The sequence below is a fragment of the Actinia tenebrosa genome, unplaced genomic scaffold (genome assembly GCF_029948245.1).
Source record: "Actinia tenebrosa isolate PJP-AT-01 unplaced genomic scaffold, QUT_ActTen_1.0 PGA_scaffold12__29_contigs__length_12842862, whole genome shotgun sequence".
In the NCBI taxonomy this organism is placed as follows: Eukaryota; Metazoa; Cnidaria; class Anthozoa; order Actiniaria; family Actiniidae; genus Actinia; species Actinia tenebrosa.
The window spans coordinates 712100-732823 of NW_028292572.1; the positions used below are offsets into that span (position 1 = coordinate 712100).

Below are 20724 nucleotides of genomic sequence, written 5' to 3' on the forward strand. Positions count from 1 at the left end.
TAACCAATCAGGAAGCATGTCATGTCTATCTTAATTGAATACTCACCTGGTATGCCCATTTAGAAAGACTCGCGCATCTGCTACGTACGTAATATATTCAAATGTTATGAGCAACTGATCTGTAGGAAAAATAAAATATCTATCCATAGCAAAGAGCGTGTATCTCCCATACTTATATATCGAAAGGAGATGGGTTGGGGAGTGGTTACAATAGACATTAACGTGCGCAAGGCTTTGTCTTTTTTCAATAATTTATTGTATTATTTTATTTTGATTGTTAAGTAATGATGATTATTTTTAAATCTATTTATCTATCTATAGTAAAGAGCGTGTATCTTCCATATTTATATATCTAAAGGAGATGGGTTGGGGAGTGGTTACGATAGACATTAACGTGTGCAAGGCTTTGTCTTTTCTTAATAATTTATTGTATTATTTTATTTTGATTGTTAAGTAATCATGATTATTTTTAAATCAAGGCCTCTTCCTTGATTCCAGTGTTTTTCTCCGATTTCCCCGAATTTCGTCCATGAACAAAACCTTACATGCTGAATTAGATTTGATATGGTGTTGATCAGCTTATAGATTCAATTTAAGTAAAACACTGGAGGACCCGGCGAAAATCCTCAAATCTAGGGAAACGGACTTAATAAACTTTACTTCCATGTGGTGTATTCTACATTCATTCATAGCTAATATAATCATAAATTGTTTTCACACGTTTTACCTTAAGTTATTATTCCCTAAACTTTCTACTATGTTAAACCTAAAATGATGCATAGAGATGAAATGCACCCAGTGATCAAACTATTGAAATCTAATATTTCGAAACGAATTTGTCGATAATTTTGTTTTTAGAGTTAAAAAGTAAAAAAAAATTTAAATAAATAAATAAATAAAATAAAATAACCTCGAACAATTCACTGTAATTGCAAATATGATGAAAATAAAAGAAGGAATAGTATATAAATATATCATTGTCATTAGCAATAATGTCTTGCGGTAGACTTAAATAATGACTGATCCCTAAGTATCCTCTGATGTATTCATTTAAGATACACAATCAATATGAAACCTGTGTTTTAACAAAAAAAAGCCTCCCAGCTTTCTGTCAGTGTGCCGCTTTAATAGACCTCTTTGGCTTTTGAGAATTGTTCTTTTATGACAAACATGCCAAATTTACACATGAAAGAATCAACTCCCAAAAGTGGGCATCACATGATCTGAAATGTGCACAACAAACAACGATGCTAAAGAGGTCTATTTATGAACATCATTCGAGTTATATCATTAGATAGATCTAATAAACGTATTTCTCATGTACCATTTTGGCCTCAGCTTCTATGTTCTATGTTTTTGAATCCGATAATGATTTTGCAATTGAGTGCACATAAAATATATCCAAACACAAACTATATCTAAGAACCCCCAACAAGCAATAACTGGAAGCAAGGCTGAAGATCAACAGTTCCACAACAAAGTCGATGTAGTTTCCAAAATTCACTTCGAAATTGCTCATTCCTGAACGAAAATAAAATAGGATTGATGCAAGGATTGATACCCAAAAACGTTATACCAAAGGTGTTCCAAAATATGTGAAGAGTTGCATTGGAGATGTGGTCCTGGAAACCGTTAACAGCTGCAATCACGGCTAATGGAAGGATAAAGAAGAGAACATTGGTGAACATGATGAGTGCAATCCTGCGAGCTAAACGGTTTTCCCTTTGTAACTGTACGGTCTTCTGGTTAGTCTTTTGGAAATCCACATACATGTGGCCATATAAGGCAATTGAGATGACGTATAATAGGACTCCAATACCTCCTATGTAATAGAGCACTTGTTGACCGCGCATATTACGACTAGTAACACACATGCTGTCTGTTTGTGTTGAAAACTGTGGTGAAGTCATGAAGCTAACAGCCAGTGAAACTGAAATGCTCCAAATTATGGCTATGATGACGAATGACATTCTTCTGGTGATTCTGATGTGAGGTCTCATGCAGTATACAACAGCTAAATACCTTTCTATTGTCATTATAAACGACATGCCTGGACTTGAAAACTGACCAATTAAAAAAAAGAGACCAACAATCCTGCAGTAGTACGGTAGGTACATACTGAAATAGTTCTCAGCAGTCATGCTTTGTCTTGTTGATATAATGATGATCATGTAGAATGAAATCAACAGGTCTCCTACACTAATATTAGCCACAAGAACATGTGCAACAGACTGTCTTAGAACTCTGCTTCTTGAAGTCGTTGTGATAACGATAATGTTAAGAATCATTGCAAAAATGCCTTTAACTAACCCAATAAGTAGAATGTTATTTATTAAGTTCCAGCAGTAAGGCTTTAAGGTTTCTTTTAAGTAAAACCATTCCTTTTGTTGTGGTTGAGTAAAATTCGTCAATCTTTTGTGCTTTTCCAAGAGACTCTTCGGCTGAACCGTTTCACAGTGGAAATGAAAGCCACTTTTGTCTATAATGCCCCTATAATTGGGATCTTGAAAAATTAGCTCATCGAGCCAACAATTGTCAGGAATGTGTGTTATGAAGTCCGGCTCCACCTTTTCATGAATACTTTTTGGAAGCTGTTGGATAAATGTGGTGTTGTTTGTGTTGCTTATGTTTGCATTGTTTCTCGCTATGTGACAATGAAAATAAGAGCTAATTTCACTTTGCTTACGTGAAAGGAAAGCAAGCAATAAAAAGATGATCTTCAGATTTGGTATTGACAGGATTTGTTGGTCTGGTTTCCAATAAATATTTTGTGCAATATTCAGCATGAGGAGATTTGGTAGGTCTTGTTCAATCAACGTTGTGTCCCACTGTTTGATCATGTTGTCTTGGAGATTCCTAAGAGGCAATGACAATGACGATTACGATGACAGTGACCGTGACCGTGACCACGACAACGACAACGACAACGACAACGACAACGACAACGACAACGACAACGACAACGACAACGACAACGACAACGACAACGACAACGACAGCGACAACGACAACGACAATGACAAATGCAATGACAATGACAAAAACAATGACAAATGCAATGACAATGACAAAAGCAATGACAAATGCAATGACAATGACAAAAGCAATGACAATGACAAATGCAATGACAATGACAAATGCAATGACAATGACAAATGCAATGACAATGACAAATGCAATGACAATGACAAATGCAGTGACAATGACAAATGCAATGACAATGACAAATGCAATGACAATTCAAATTGCAATGGCAATTACAATTCACATGACAATTTTACTGATGAATTTTAAAGAACTATAGAATTATGGCAGGGTTAAGTTTCCATCTAACACCAAAGTAAATTTATATAAAAAGATACACTGCTGCAGTCTATAAATTTTAGTTGCCCCTCGGCATCCTATAATGTTCTACTTAAAGAGATGGAATTAAAGATGGCCGCCGTATCGGTTAAAAGGTCGATTGCAAAGGTATTGATAATATTCCATGAACTGACTTACAATTCTCGTAGTCTTGGCAGTCCATTGAACGCTCTTTTACTGATAATCTGTATTTTATTAGATGATAACGATCTATCACGAAAAAAAACGCACGTATATGAAATTGGTTTGCTATCAAGTTTGTTGATATTTGGGATAGATGGACGGACTGACGCACGCACGGACGGACGCACGGACGGACGGACGGATGATTGGATGCATGGATTAGAGGGTAAATAGATGGATTAACGATATACTACTATACATACACATATGCAGTAGAATGAATACATCATGAAATCATCAAACCCACAGCTACTTACAAATAAGTCAACTGCTCGTAGTCGGAAAATGAGTACGGAGGGATTTCTTTTATGTTGTTTCCAGACAAGTTTCTGAAATCAAATGTACAATGTGCTGACTGGATTCTTTCAACAAATGGTATATAGAAGTGATGCACAGGAGCGAAAGGTTCATAAGAAATTTAAAAAAAAAAAAAAAAAAAAACAGTTCTAAACAATACACGTCTTCTCTTCGAAGACCTTTGATTGTCTCAATACTTCACTCTAATATGAATAAATCAACCTTTGTTTTAGCAACTGCCGCTTTGATTATGTCATATATATCTTACAATCGAATTAAATCCTGGGGAATATTGATAATCGTCCTTATATCAGTCACGTGATCGAAGTGACATCTTGCAATGACATCAGTATAGGCGCCACTTGTACATTTACAGATGACTGAATGATCAGGGGATTCGCAGGTCGTCCAATTGGAAATATTGGTTGAACTGGATGTGGTTGAGGTTAGAAATAGTACAGCTACCCACCCATAGAAAGCCTGAAAAACACATAGTAGCAAAAGAACAACATATATTTCAGGAACCGCCTCAAACAACAACCTCTGTGTTGACCAAAGTAAAGCCTGGGCTAACTCACAGATCAAAACAGATCAAACCCTGAAACAACTTCTGGAGCTGTCTGGGCTGATCTATTTTAGTATATGGCTAACTCGCAGATCAAACTCTGAGACAACCCCTGAACTGTTTTACGTCAGGGTACGGCTAACTCATAGATCAAACGCTGAAACAACCTCGAGCTCTGAGCGGATCTAAGTCAAAAGACGTTTAACTTACAGCTTAGATCGGAGTTTTAGCATGCTGAGTTTTTGCAAAGAGATAAAAACTGGGGAAATTATAGAAAACTCCTTTGTGAATCAAGGGAAAGACCCGAGAAACTCTACGTAAGATAAGTAAATGCACTACCCCTTCGCCCTTTCTATAATGAATATATATAGTTGGTAAAACAATTTTTTTAACCACCCACAGAATTCGAGTGAGCAAGGAGTACCTTAACAGGTTTGGACATGCTTCAATTTTTCTTCAAAGGTTTTTTCCCCAGTATTTCGGCCTTTTTCCCTGAAAAGCGTGTCGTTTCGCTTTAACAACTCACTTGGTAAATAAATTCAATTAAAAAAAAAATAGATTATGTAAGTCGCTGACTTTTGAAAGTTCAACTGAGTTTTTAATTAAATATCAAGTTGCAGTAAAAGCAATATTTTAGTTCATAGAGAGAAGATGTCAATCAAAGAATTGAAAAACGTTCATTCGAAAAAAGAGTAAACTTCATACGAGGACAAAAAAAATTTCCTGTCAGGGGGCAAAGTAAATTAGAAACTCAAAATCAAATAAAGAGATTTCCTTTTATTGATTGAGCAGAGTGTTCTCGCAAATACAATTTGGTCACCAATAAAGAATTTGTTGAACATAAATATATCATATGTTTGCTTTTTTGACCGTATAGTAACAGTAACAAGCAATAGAATGCTCTCTGGTTGATAGCACAAGCGACAAAGTGTTTGACTGTCATTGAAGACTTGAAATGAGATTTATGAGATTCATTCAGCTGATTCCACCACCGAACTATAGAATAATCATTTGTTGATAGCGCTGTAAAGCATTATAAAGCTAGACCTCGTTGACCCGGCGTTTATTCAAACCCTGCGTTTGTTCAAGACCCAGCGTTTCGTAGAAAGTAAAATATACGTTTTCTGTGAATTTGCGAGTAGTTTTGCTTTGAAATCAAGCCGGCTCCTCGTGGTGTGTACATGGATGCCGGTACGTACGGACTCAAGTGACGTAGTCAGTAGTTTTGTGTCCTGCGAATAGAATAGAAAATTGCCTCGTAATCCTTGTAGTACTCTTTGAAACAGATATTGCATGATAGTTGTTTGTGGGACAAGAGTAATTCTTGGTTGATTGCCATGGCTCGCTATTGCCTGAGTCGGAACCATGAAGGGAAGCTTTCGAAAAACTGTTAAGTAAACTAGTGTAGAATGGTTCATTCATATGTTCCAATTTCAAAGTTTTCACTTGTGCTTGTCGATTTACTAACGTTTCATCAAAGCCAATGCTACGGCAAGAACAGAGATACCGACAACAAGAGCCGACCCCCCTGTTTTCCAAGAGCTCATAATCCAAGAGCTTTCTTTCTCTCCAAGCACATCTCGTTTTAAGTACTTAAGCACATCATCCTTCCAAAGCTCGACGCGCTTGTATTCTACGAAGTCAGGGTGGATATTTTCGATGACCTTAACGAGCGTTTCTGTGTCCTTCCTTGGAAATTTCTTGAAATCCTCCAAGTAGATCTGGTAGGTGCGAATACTAAAGACAATCGCTTTGCTCTTCTCGAGTTTTCGCAGTGTTTGATACTCGCTTCGGAAGGTAAACACACGGCCGGTTTTCTCGTCTTCATATAGTCGTACACCACCCCTGGCTGCGTTGTGATGCTCATATTCCTCTGGTATGTACAAATCGAGCGGGCCGTCAAGGTCATTGGAGACCGACCAGTTTCCGCGGTACACCGGCGCATCAGGAGCCATGGTTTTGAAGAGATTGTAAACAAGAGACTTGAGATGTTTGGTGAAGCCGTCAACTGGTTGATGGATATCTAGTATAAAACAGTGATTGTGACGGTGTTGATTATCATAAAAATGACAATAGCTTTGTGTTAGCATGATCGCCAATGAACTACTTTGACGATACGACGGCCATCTTGCGAAACAAAACAAAGATGACGGAAAATTTATAGAGTTTAGTGTGCTTTTTTATGGGTAAAGTAAATCGATGTGCCGTCTTAATTCATCTTTTGTTGTATTCTCTTGTGATGAGCTGTAAGTTTCAATCGACGTCATTATAATGTAACAACTTTTAATTGCCCCCTGGACGTACCGGAACGCATGGCGACCCAAGATGGCCCTTCGTATCGTCGAAGGCTGAGTCCATTGATTGCCAGTTGATTGCATCAAAGTAAATAGAGGGAAATCTTTTTATTCCCCTCTATAACTATGATTGCATGTAACAGCGCCATTTAACCTTCCAGAATACTTAAACACTGCATTTATTTGTAAAATTTCTCGTTTGCTGATTGGTCGAGAACCGTGGCAAATAATAGCGGAATCGTAATCCTCGCTTCGGCGCTCGTTGCTTTGTTGTTCTTAGGGTTACCAAGAAGGCCGCCATGTTTTCTGCTCTGAATGGTCTGGACATGAGCTCTGCCTTTGGTCAAAGCTTCTGATTCCGATTCTTATAAGCGAAGAAAAACTTTTAATCCTTTCGCTTCCTTCGCCTTTCTGCTTCCGATTCCGATTCCGATTATTGGTTCACACTACATCGCAAGCTTCTCATAAGATTTCGATTCCGTCGATAGTGTGAACCAGCTCTTTTTTACCTCGTTCTGCGCCATCTCATATAATCTCATCGTCAAAATTGTTTTTATAACATATTTGACGACTCGACATAAAAAGACAATAACTATCAACTTGTCATATACCTAACATTGGCAAGTTCCATTTCTCTCGGAGCGACCAGCGAGAGGGGAAGCACACAATACCTGTGACAAAGAAAATATTTTGTAAGCGCCTATTTCAAAAAAACTTTATCGGTTGGCTATCTGAAATCTGAAATCTAAGACTAAGTAATTAACGCGCTGCAAAATCAAGTATATTCACAGCCGAACAACGTAGTTTTCTAAGAAAATTAGTTAGAAATGTGACTTTTCGTATTTTAGCCAGAAAACATAAAAGCACAAATATAGTCTAAGATCGGCCATTTCGGATCTCCGAGCGCTAATAAAGATGTGATACGGCGAGTCGCTTTCCAGACTCCCTAGTCAATCTCTACACTGAATTATGACAATCTAATGACAATGACAATAACAACGACAATGACAGTGATAACGAAAATACGCAAATGGCAACCGCCACTAACTTGGTCAACCGAGCTACGTAAACGACTAATCTTATTGACAGTGTTTTACTTACCTGCAGTCAGGTAATAAGCCTGATGCTCGTCACTCCACTCCATTGTGCACCAGTCCTCCTGTGTCAGCCGCCCGCATTTGATAAGCGGGTCCTCCTCACCAGGCTCTTCCGAGGACGATATAAATTCCTGCAACATTTTGTTGTATACGCCTCCTTCTCTTGCTTCAAACTTGTCAGGAAATCGTTCTAAATAAAGAAAGATGTTGAATATTACGAAAATTAAAGAGAACATCTTTTTATCTCTAAATTCTTTAAATAATTCCAAAACCTCCCAGATCTTTGCTCGACGGTTGTTGAAATGCTAGTCGGCAAACGAGACATCAAACTTCCCGGGTCGCACTTCAACGATAGTAGATAGGTAGTAATGACTTTTAAGTCATTACTAAAATATTAAAATAATATATTAAAATAATAAAATAAAATAAAATAATAAATGTCCTTAAAATAATATATGTCATTGGCGGAACTCCAACCCACGTCTTCTAGTGAGATGAGTGTCGTTGACTCTACTTGACAGAATTTTCCTTAATTTACTCGCCTGACGAAAAGGAATATGTTAAATGCTTTCTTAATCTCTCACTAATAAATTAACTTACAACAGGTTTTAAACCCGTTAATACCAGTTTGACGCAGAAGTCGTTAATTTACAAACATGACGTTCTAATGTTTTCCACTCATATGATCAACAGAATATCGAGCAGATCCGTGCAGAGGTTTCCCCTTTCCTTCTCGTCAGAAGCTAGAGGGAAATAAGGAAATATCTGCCCTAAGCACGTTGGATCAAGCTAGTCTTACCTGGTAGATACTTGCACAGCATTTGTAGTAGTTCACTCTTCGCCAGCTTAGTCGACTCATCGTTATTGGTGACAAACACGTTGTCACGCAGCGTTTCCAATAGTCGCTCCTTTTCGTGTTGCTGCGATGCGTATGTTCGATCAATCTTTATCCAATCTTTTAGATCAAGCTTCATCGTCATCATCTTCACTTTATCTGAGAGGAAGAAAAATCGTATCAGTTGTCTTATATGACTCATAAAATGTGAGGCTGGTAAGGTTTCTCAGTCTTCTTGTTTCATTTCTCCTTTTTATTTTTTTAATTTTTTAAACTTTTTTTTATTTATTCATTAGTTTAAAAACAACTTTATTTGTATTATTAGTGTAAGATTAAATGAATAAATACAAAGTTAAGAAACGAGAAATTACATAAATATAATATAGAAAAGAGATAAAGATGGCAAACAAAGAGCACAGCTATGATTACCAAAAATAGCTAAAGAGCTAAACGGGTTCTCGCCCCTCTTCCATAGAGACTGGTACCCCGGTTGCAGACAAAAATATTAATAGAACAAACTGGATATTAGTCCTTTCACAGTTCCCTGCTGCACCATCTTGAAAGGCAGCCAAGACTTTGCATCCAAACGAGACGAACGGCGAGCTTGCAATGACAAAGACCTTTTTTAAAGCCTTCAACAATTATTCACATGTCTCTATCAAGGCCACCTTTCAAGATGGCGGAGGAAACTGTGAAGGGGACTATTCATAAAGTTTTGCAAACTGTAATTTTAATCCTCAAAGAACAACACAAAATAATAGTTTGAGATAATAATGTGATTTAAACACAGATGTGTACGTACTTGGTATTTCATGCTTGTAGGTGCCAAGATATGGTTTTCCATCCTCGAACGTTTCCCATTCAAATGCGTTTTCAACCGCTTCCACATTGATTGCCATTCGACTTTGTATGCTGTTCAACCTCTTTAAACCACGTAATCTAAGGAAAAAGGGTAAGCCAACCAGATTGCAAATAACTTTTCGGAAAATATCGATTTACAGCTTGCAATTCCACTGACTGCTTTCGGGAGATGGCACCTAGAAAGAAGAAGTAAAAGACTTAAGTACTTATGCTGACAGATTTAATTAGTTAACTAGACATCATCCCATGTCGAAAAATGGAATTCCAGCTCCTGACTAACATAAATAGCTTGTCAACTGTTTATTGGATAAGAGGTTTGTACGTGCTTGTATAAACTCCGAACGTTTCGCGTAACGTTCTTAAGCAGATAACGCAAGACGATTGATCAACGTTTAATTATTGATCTGCTAATATCTTAGTGAGCGAGTGAATGAGTGAGTTATTAGCATATTCAGACCCGTCACAAAAATCGCAGGCTTTTGTTTCGTTCCGTTTGATGCCTGTACAAAATCAAATGCACCATGGCAAACTCGTTTTATTTCGAATTACTTGCACTGTAATGGGTTACTTTTGCCCTTTCTTTCCGCGACACAATTACTAAATGTTAAAGCTGACCTGAGCTGACCTCACCTGAAGAGTCAAATCAGTGACCACAATCAAAAGTTCAAATCGATGACCACAATCAAAAGTTCAAATCGATGACCACAATATTATGTACTTATTGACTGAGTGGGAGGGCCGGACGGGAAAATATTTGGCTCGAGGTCATGTCAGGTCCGTACAAATGACCAAGAGCCAAATATTTTCCCGTCCGGCCCGACCCAACTCAGTCAATAAGTATTTTATCATATGACCCAATTTTTATCGTAAAAAAAGGCTGAAAGATCTTGCTAAACTTGATAAATACAGCGCGCGTAAACGAGAACCAATAGGAGAATTTCTTTTTATTTGATTGAAAAGAAGCCATTTAACAGTCACTGTAAACACGAGGCACATTTCAAGAAGTAAAATTGTTTTTAATACCATTGAAAGTTTTAATAAGTTTCCTACTACACTTCGGAAAAAGCTATTTGGTCAAAAGTCGGGAAAAAATAGCAGCTTGGGAACTCAAGAATGTCTATGTCAACTCTAAGTGTTTTCATGGACAAATTTCAACGTTTTCTTCATCTGACTCGATCATAAAACGACGTTTCTTGGGTTTGACCAGACATGAACTAGAGCTTTCTTCATGGCCTGGAAGAACAAGATTCTGAATGTTCAATACTCCAATGTTTGCTCCCCCCAAAAAAGAACCTGCAGCGGCAGTTGAACTTGTAGTCGGTTGCGCTGGGAGACATGATTGCTTGACTCAGTATCTTCGACATGTTTCGTTGTTGGCTCTCAGAGGCAACCGCATAACTGTCAAGGCTTTTAAGGCTCTTATGGCCACTCAATTAAGCGACAATGTTGTGTGGATCACCAGCATCCAGGAGTGTTGTGATACCAGTTTTACGTACGCAATGGTTGGTAATTTTACCGGCTTTTGACTTCGTGAACTTCAAATCTTTTGTTGCTTGAGACAGGAATTCGCCAATCTTGTTCTTTCCCATCGGTCTGTTTAGAAACCACACTTGATCATTTGGCCTTCTATGGTTTATAGCAAGAAAAAACAGACTTTCTGGACTTTTGGCTTCTTCGGGACGCCTGTAAACAAACTGCTTATAGCAGGCCACAGGACATTTCTTGTCGCGGCTCTCATAAGCCCTTGGTCGGAAAGCTCTCTGGTGTTAATTTTCATCGCCGTGTCTGGTTTTAGTTTCTCTTTCTTGGAACCACTCTACATACTCTTCGCCATTTATTTCATCTTTCTTCAAAAGTACGTCTCCAAACTTCAGCTGTCTCGCTTCGTGTCGTGCTCTATGACCAAAGTGCAAAGTAAGCAAGAACCACATAGTACGGGAAAGGATCTCTGGATCATGGACTCCAAACTCGTTTTCATTAAAAATAGCATCAATATCTTTGCTTGTCAGAGGAGCAGTAGCATTTGTCTTGTTTCCTTTGCCTTCCTTTGTTAATTCTCGTCGTCTGGACATCAAGGCTTGTCTGGAAAGCTTAAACTCTTCATCTTTTAAGATGTTTACTTTTAAGATGCGCTTTTAGGCAGTGCCTTAATATATATTATCAGTACTGTCAAAGATAATTCATTTTACGAACTCTTTGTCAAACAGCATGGACTACCAGTGGTTCGTAACACATTTGCATATTTCGATCCTTCACAATAACTCTTTTCTTTGTTTAGCGTATTCACGAATTAAAAAAGCACTCTTGCTCGTAATGAACAAAAATAATTATCTTAAGAGAGAATAATCTAAAGTTGATTAATCTTCGCGACTTCTGCATCACAAACGGAGGCAAAACCTTTCAGCATGGCCGACCAGAGAGGTATTTTGATACGAGCAAAGCTTCGAAAACGAATAGTTATAAATTGTTTATATTTGCTTCGTTAAGTATTATGCTCGGTGCCACAAAGCCATGAAAAATTGATCCTCGTCGATCATGGTATTATTACTTATAAGTATGGAAATATGATACTAAAAAGACAAGACACTTGTTTAAGATAACCAAAATGTAAAATTTGAATCCATTATGACGACCATGACGAGTAAAGACAATACTAGACAAGTTGTTGTGCATGTTGCCGATGTCACTGCATTGATTATAGAGAAAAACTAAGTCGGTTTTACTCAGTTTTAAAAGAAACTTTATTTGTGGTTCAAGCTTGGAACTCTTCCAGACATGTACTTCTGATGTCTTAAGACTAGAAGACTTAGATCAGCTTACACAAATTAGAATACAATTTCCAGAGTATTCAACGCTTCTAGCTTGAATACTACGATGAAATACACCAAATATATGAGCAACGTACATTAACCCCATTGCTTCCCTGCAAACATTCAATTTCCAATTTAACTTTATTTCCTTTGTTTTGTAAGTGTACATGTATGCATGATTTTGGCGATACTGAATGATATAAAAGTGGGCTTAGTACATACTGTACACTCACAATGAATTCGATATCTTCGAGGTTAACATGTGTTAAAACTCCAATCCTGAAAACTATAAATAACATAATCCAATAGGATCATCAATATAGTGCATCTTACCTCACTTTTAGATAAATGAGAATGTAGCTGCGCTTTTCAGTTGTTCTTGTTATACCTGTTAATATTCACACAAAACTGATTGTAACGCCTTAAATAAAGTTATTCTTATTAATCAGGGTCTCACTGGAAGTGTGTACCCGGGATCCGCGAAACGGATGAACCTATGGCGCGGGATCCGGGACGACTAAACTAAAAAAAAATCTTACGTGATTCGGGAGTCACGGCATTGCGGAATTCAAAGTCCGGGATGCAGGATGTTGCCTTTTGATTGTCGGGAAAAACGTTAAAAGAAATAATAATGAAATAAATAAAAATTCAAATGTCATTCAATATGTTGATAGTTATTAAGTACTTTAATGACAGGCCATTCTTTTCCAGCCAATCACTGAATCTATCTGCGTTAGTTTTTCTGATTAATTTAATCACTGAATGAACGCGGCTATTGTCTTTGCGTGTCCGGAGTTTAGTGGTGATAAGCATTGTCTTAGCATTTAGCTTGTCTTCATAGTGCTAGTTATTATTGTTCACTCACTCATATCCAATCACTTGTGAACACAGAAACTATTTTCTTAAAAGATCAAATATCAAATATGTTAACTTATATCCGTCCCGACAAATTTTCCACCCTCAATGCTTTTTTAAACGCATCAGCTATGTTACATTGTGATTGACAGGCGATTGTATTGGAGCATTTGCTCTTTGCTAAGCCAACATCACACACACAGAAGTCAGCTGAAAAGCGAAGCTAGATTCTCATTCACCTGAAGGCTTGGTAAGATGCAAAATGTTGATGATCGTACTTGATTGTGTTGTTTATAGTTTTCAGTATAATTGGAGCTCGAAGACCTGTAAACCTCGTAGATATCGCTGTTATTGTACCCTTATGTACTATTGTTTCCACTTTGATATTAATCACGCACTTTGCTAAAATCACGCATGCACAAAATGAAAACAGTTAAGTTAAATTCAGAATTAAATGTTTGCAGGAGAGAATGGGGCTAATTTTACTAATATATTTGGAGTATTTCATCGTAGTATTCAAGCTAGAAGCATCGAAGACTCTGGCAACTACTTTCCAATTTGGGTAGGTTGATCTCAGTCATACATTCTCACCGTTCTTGTCTTAAAACATTAGAAGTACATGTCTGGTCGAGTTCCAAGTTAATTTTTTGAAGCATAAATAACGTTTCTTTTAAAACTGAGTAAAATCGACTTAGTTTTGTATATAATCAACAATGCAGTGACATCTACTCTAACACGGTACGCAGCACAACAATTTGTCTAGCTTTGTCTTTACCCTTTATTGTCGTCATAGTGGATTCAAAGTTCATATTTTGGTTGTCTTTGACTAGTGTCTGATCTTAGTATCATATTTTCATACTTATAAGTTACTTGATAATACTATGTTCGACGAGAATCGGTTGGCTTTGGCATTGTAGCGACATTGTGGCATTGAGCATAATGCTTAACCAAGCAAGCAGTGTGGTCATGATTTGAGTCAACATAAACCATTTATAATTATTATTCCTTCGCTCGTATCAAAATAGCCCTCTGGTCGGACATGGCGACAGGTTTTGCTTTTCTTACTGATCAAGAAGTTGCGAGATTTAATCAAGTTAAATTTATATATTCTCTTTTAATATATTTCATTTTGTTCATTACGGGCCGGAGTGTCTTTTTACCTCGTGGATACGCGAAGCTATCGACTATATCGAAGTCGAAGTCGTCTTTAGTAATATTATCGTCATGACCCCCGCCACTGATTTGACTTTTAGGAGATGAATAGCGTTTTATGAAAAGCAATACAGTGCAATTAGTTCGACATAAAACCTGAGTATCAGGAGTTTGCCAGGGCGCATTTGATTTTGTACAGATTTCCAACGGAGCGAAACAAAAGGCTGCGGTTTTGAACTTTTTGAATCTGTCAGCATAAATACTCGAGATCTGTAGGCATTAGCATTACCAGCCCGTGCACTTTTAGTTAATGGTTAATATTCACTATTCGTCTATATTACTGGATGTATTGTTAATGTTCATAGATCGACTACCAGGAATTTGCTTTTTTTAGGAAAAAAAGGGAAATATTTACCTAGGACTGGGTGTCATCTCCCTGGAGCTGTAGGTGCCTATGACCCCTAACTCATTGTTTTCAGCATTGATTCTACATGAAGTTAAAAGTTAAATAGTAAAATATGTTTATGTTTTCCCTTGGCTAAATATTAATAACTATTAAAATGGCACAAACAATGTCGATTTTCTTGCAGCTTGTTTACTTCATTACAATTAAACATAAATATAATCTAATGATAAGCATCAAGGGAAAACATAAAATTCCTATTCGATTCCAAATATTCCCTTTATATGATTTGAGTGATGCATCTTGAAGATATTAGGGTTTATACTTCCAGTATGCTAATGAGTGTGATGTCATAGTAGGCATTATTGAATATACGAAAATTTACTGGGGTAGTAAAATATCCTGTATAAAACATAATTATCTTACTCAGGGTTTATAGAAAGGTTATTGCAAATTTGTTTCCTCATAGTAATCAGTGTTTTGATTTAAAAATGATGATAAATAAACCCAAATACCTACTATGACATCACACTCATTAGCATACTGGAAGTATAAACCTTGATATCTCCAAGATCATCACACAAATCATATAAAAATATTTTACTATTTAACTTTTAACTTCATGTAGAATCAATGCTGCAAATATTGAGTTAGGGGTCATAGGCACTTGTAGGATAGGCCATTTGTAGGAAATAATCACATCGCTGTTACTGGATGTCAAAAAATATATTCTCAATGTGACTGTTTTTAAGTTTTTCCTCAGATCACGTGGTTTAAAGAGGTTAAGCAGCATACAAAGTAAATATGGCAATCAATGTGGAAGCCGTTGAGAAGGCATTCGAATGGGAAACGTTCGAGGATGGAAAACCATATCTTGGCACCTACAAGCATGAAATACCTAGTACGTGCTCATCTCTCATTGGCCGATTAAGAAACGAGCAAGAGACTGGGACGAGCTTAGAATTTTAATCTTATTAGAGAAGGCAATTTGTTATTTAAGAAAGCATTTCAAGATTAGTAAGTCTGGCAAATTTGAACATGATAGGATAAAACGAACTAGAATTTTTTTCCTTTTTTTTTTTTTTTTTTGCAAGGAGTCGAACATTTACAAAAAATGTATGGGGCTACAGGGGACAAATGTCACCTGCAACCATGCATTCACTTTGTACATCACACTTTTGAAACTCCTTTTTTTTTAACAAAACGCGTTCAAATTCCACAGCACAAATATTGAGGTGCTTTATCAGATGACAAAACTCTTACTAATTAGATTGAAATTCAAAACTGGCCCCAGTCTTTTGCTCGTTTCTAAAGTGGGCAAGTACATCATATTATCATTATTAAATGCTCATTTTGTGTTAGACGTGTTCTTTGAGGAGAAAAAATACACTTTGCAAAATCTTAATGGATTATGCAGCTTAATATTTGTGGCTGTAGCTGGGTAGCAGTCTCAGCTAGTCTCTAAGCGAGAGGTGGGAGAACTCGTTTAGCTCTTTAGCTTTTTTTTAGATAGCTGTTTAGCTTAAGCTTTTTTTAGGTAGCCTTTTTTGACATATTTATATCATTTCTAATATTTTTATTTGTTTACGTAATTTTACTATAAAAGAGCAAATAAAGTTATTGTTGTTAGATTAAATATAAATAAAAAAGAATGAGAAATTGAAAAATAGCACTGACAAACAGACGAAGTCTATGATGGCATGTTCCAAGAAAATAAAACATCTGATACGACTTTTCTTTTTCTCAGATCGGGTAAGGATGATGACAATGAAGCTTGATCCAAAAGATTGGATAAAGATTGATCGAACATACGCATCGCAGCAACACGAAAAGGAGCGACTGTGGCAAACACTGCGTGACAAGGTGTTTGTCACCAACAACAATGAGTCGACTAAACTGGCGAAGAGTGAACTACTACAAATGATTTGCAAGTATCTACCAGGTAAGACTAGCTTGATCCAACGTGCTTGGGCAGAGGTTTCCTTATCTTTCTCCTCCAACCTCCACGGATCTGCTCGATATTCTGTTGAGCATGCGTGGAAAACATTAGAACGTCATGTTTGTAAATTATCGACTTCTCCGTCAAGCTGGTATTTATGGGTTTAAAACCGGTCGTGAAATAATTTATTTGTCCAAAGGTTTAGACGGCATTGGACAGATTCCTTCTTGGCAGACAAGAAAAACAAAGAAACGTCTGTCTAGCAGGGTCAGCAACACTCATATTTCACTAGATAACCGAAGACGTGGGTTGGAGTCCCGCCAATGATATATATATATATATAACTTTTTCCCCTCATTATTACCATTGTCGTCACTGAAGTGCGACCCGGGAAGTTTAATCTCTCATTCGTCGACTACCATTTCAACGACCATCGAGCAAAGATCTGCACTGCATTATAAAAAATGATATCCTGAGGGAGGTTTTGGAAGGAATTAAAGATTTTAGAGATAAAAAGATGTTCTCTTTAATTTTCGTAGTATTCAACATCTTTCTTTATTTAGAGCGATATCCTGACAAGTTTGAAGCAAGAGAAGGAGGCGTATACAACAAAATGTTGCAGGAATTTATATCGACATCGGAAGAGCCTGGTGAGGAGGACCCGCTTATCAAATGCGGGCGACTGACACAGGAGGACTGGTGCATAATGGAGTGGAGTGACGAGCATCAGGCTTATTGCCTGACTGCAGGTAAGTCAAACACTGTCAATATATTATATATATTCCAATTTCAAGGTAATAAGCCAATCAGCGTTCTAAAATTTGGTTAATTGATGCACCCTGAGACCCTGCAAAGACTTTTAATGTATTCATTTTTTTAGAAGTTGTTCTTAGAAATTATTTCAAGATATTATGGAACCGTTATATATTATATGACCCGTATCTGCCCGGGCGCGCGCTCTTCGGGAAAATGGCGTGAGCAGAGCCGCACGGCTTTGAGCGAGCAGGCCCGTACGAATCCACACGGCCCTGCTCGAATCCTGCGACCGTATTGACATTATTGCATAGGGTCATATCAAAGAGGGCTTATTGACTGAGTTAGGTCGGGCCGTACGGGAAAATATTTGGCTCTCGGTCATTTGTACGGACCTCGCTGCGCTCAGTCCGTACGGCATCACCTCGAGCCAAATATTTTCCCGTACGGCCCTCCCACTCAGAAAATAAGTACATATTATCATCATCATCATCATCATCATCATCATCATCATCATCATCATCATCATCATCATCATCATTATTATTATTATTATTATTATTTGTATTTGTATTTGCGTATGTGTCAATACGCTAGATTTGGAACATCCATGAAAAACGCCAAACAATAGACCATTACGTGGATAGAACTGCCGTTTTGAAATATATATGGAAACGAGGCTTAGGTTGAGCCAAGCAGATCGGCATTTTAACAGCAATCTGATTGTAAAATAGCCCCAAAATCCAGGTGATTTAGAAGACTTTGAAAGGGTTTTTGGAGATTGTACCATTATTTTCACTATTTACACGAAGTGACTCTTAAATAATCTAATATATTAATAAAAATATCAAAATATTTTTGTTTTTCACAGGAATGGTGTACTTCCCCATGCGTTGGTCGCTCCAAGAGAAATGGAACTTGCCGATGTTAGGTATATGACAAGTATTGATAGTAATTTATGAATCTTTTTACGACAGTCTTTTTATGAATTGTCAAACATGTTGTAACAACAATTTTGACGATGAGATTATTAGATGAGATGGCGCGAAACGTGGCAAATAATAATAATAATTTATTATTAATTTTTAAAATAAATGGCATACCGCAAGAAATTATCGTGAATTTTTTTATACCGTACAAAAGTAAAAAAAACAAAAACCAAAAGACTCATAATCATAATCATAATCATAATCATAATCATAATCATAATCATAATCATAATCATAACCATAATCATAATCATAACCATAATCATAATCATAATCATAATCATAATCATAATCATAATCATAACCATAATCATAATCATAACCATAATCATAATCATAACCATAACCATAACCATAATCATAATCATAATCATAATCATAATCATAATCATAATCATAATCATAATCATAATCATAATCATAATCATAATCATAATCATATTAAAAAAAACAAGAAAAAGGTTTAGAAGAAAAACCATATCAACCGAGCGCTGGCTCCATGCGCGGACCAATCGTAATTCGCTGTTGTATGAACTCTTATTTACCACAATTCAACCAATCAGCGCGCAAAAATATTATGTGCGTAAAAAAATTGTTTCTTCTGTATTAAGTCTATGATACACGAGGCAGGACTTTATGAAGCAGACCTTCCCAGTTTATCCACCATTTTAACTTTCCTAATGCAGCTTTTGAATTTTCTGGCAGGTTAAATAGCGCTATTAAAGTAATCAATTGGCACTCAATGGACTACTTCGACGGGGGGGAAATAAAGCTATGGGACAGTATTGAAATCGATTGATATTAACAGCTCACCACTAGAGAATACAACAAAACATGAATCAATACGGCACATCGATCACCTTTACCCGTAAAAGAAAGACAAACACACGAATTTCTATAGACCCCTCGCAGAATATTCCCAATACAGCACAATTCAAAGAAAATAACAATAGAATCTTACTCAAATGAGAACTGAAATTCATTGTTTTGTCCTCTGAGTCGCACGGCTCTGGTAATTGCCGAAACTGGTCTATATATTTTTCGTCATCTTTGTTTTGTTTCGCAAGATGGCCGTCGTATCGTCAAAGTAGTTCATTCTTGGCAACCATGCCAACATAAAGCTATTGTCATTTTGATTATCATTAACACCGTCACAATCACTGTTTTATACTAGATATCCATCAACCAGTTGACGGCTTCACCAAACATCTCAAGTCTCTCGTTTACAATCTCTTCAAAACCATGGCTCCTGATGCGCCGGTTTACCGTGGAAACTGGGCGGTCTTCAATGACCTTGAGGGCCCGCTCGATTTGTACACACCAGTGGGCCATGAGCACCGTAACGCAGCCATGGGTGGTGTACGACCATATGAAGGCGAGAAAACCGGCCGTGTGTTAACCTTCCGATGCGAGTATCAAACACTGCGAAAACTCGAGAAGAGCAAAGCTATTGTCTTTGGTATTCGCACCTACCAGATCTACTTGGAGGATTTCAAGAAATTTCCAAGGAAGGACACAGAAACGCTCGTTAAGGTCATCGAAAATATCCACCCTGACTTCGTTGAATACAAAGGCGCCAGGTTTTGGAAAGATGCTGCGCTTAAGTACTTAAGACGAGATGTGCTTGGAGAGAAAGAAAGCCCTGGGATAGTGAGCTTTTGGAAAAAGGGTTCGGCTCTTGTTGTCGGTGTCTCTGTTCTTGCTCTAGCAATCGCTTTGATGAAACGTTAGTAAATTCATGAGCACAAGTAAAACCTTAGAATATGGAACATCTTTTTGGGGATGAACCCATTCTACGCTAGCCTATACTTATCAGTTTTTCGTATCGGTTCGAAAGCTTCCCATCCCGCTTACGTTCCCTCAATCTAGCACTACATTTGTTTTCCATTGTCTGCAAATCACAGTTAACTAGCCATAATCTGATGTTGATACGAAAAGGTAGCAAACTTTTTACTAGAAAGACAAAACGTCACGCCAGTGTGCAAAGTAAATCGAAAACTTATTAAATCCAAGTTGGAAATTTCTCTTTATTCTTTTTATTCGTTTGTCGATATTATTTTTCGAATTATAGATCATTATTACCGCTGTTTTCCATATTCTGCGAACTCGGTAGTTACAAGCTGAACGCTGAAATTTGGTTTTTCGCTACTGTCAATCAAAAATAATCAGTCGCTACTTTTTATATTCTTGACTGACAGCAGTGAAAAACCATTTTCACAAACAGCTGTTGAATCGTCGGAGTCGCAGAATATGGAAAACCGACAAGGATCATGGTAGATACATTACGTATGTTTCTAAAACTTGATATCTTTTGATGGACTTGAGATG

At 37.1% G+C, this 20724-nt stretch overlaps 3 protein-coding genes across 4 annotated transcripts; 1 reads left to right on the plus strand and 2 right to left on the minus strand.

Moving 5' to 3' along the window:
• Positions 1-918: 918 nt before the first annotated feature.
• LOC116308456 (neuropeptide receptor 22-like) lies at positions 919-3590 on the minus strand. The gene is made up of 2 exons (XM_031718883.2): positions 3502-3590; positions 919-2856 (listed from the first exon to the last, which is right to left on the minus strand). The coding sequence occupies exon 2, from the start codon at positions 2838-2840 to the stop codon at positions 1419-1421; it is 1422 nt and encodes a 473-aa protein (XP_031574743.2). The 5' UTR covers positions 2841-2856; positions 3502-3590; the 3' UTR covers positions 919-1418.
• A 1575-nt stretch (positions 3591-5165) lies between these two features.
• LOC116308503 (uncharacterized) lies at positions 5166-12800 on the minus strand. Its single transcript, XM_089028233.1, has 6 exons — positions 12639-12800; positions 9437-9671; positions 8599-8793; positions 7804-7989; positions 7314-7373; positions 5166-6431 (listed from the first exon to the last, which is right to left on the minus strand). Exons 2-6 carry the CDS (start codon positions 9531-9533, stop codon positions 5872-5874), a joined length of 1098 nt encoding a protein of 365 aa, XP_088884359.1. The 5' UTR covers positions 9534-9671; positions 12639-12800; the 3' UTR covers positions 5166-5871.
• Positions 12801-13266: 466 nt separating this feature from the next.
• LOC116290318 (uncharacterized) lies at positions 13267-20426 on the plus strand. Of its 2 annotated transcripts, none has more exons than XM_031697317.2 (7): positions 13267-13410; positions 13674-13722; positions 15468-15616; positions 16463-16657; positions 17218-17403; positions 18279-18338; positions 19571-20426. In XM_031697317.2, exons 3-7 carry the CDS (start codon positions 15520-15522, stop codon positions 20125-20127), a joined length of 1095 nt encoding a protein of 364 aa, XP_031553177.2. In that variant the 5' UTR covers positions 13267-13410; positions 13674-13722; positions 15468-15519; the 3' UTR covers positions 20128-20426. The 2 variants fall into 2 exon arrangements, with proteins under 2 accessions (XP_031553177.2, XP_031553178.2); XM_031697318.2 differs by having other exon boundaries at positions 15479-15616.
• The last annotated feature ends 298 nt before the right edge of the window (positions 20427-20724 follow it).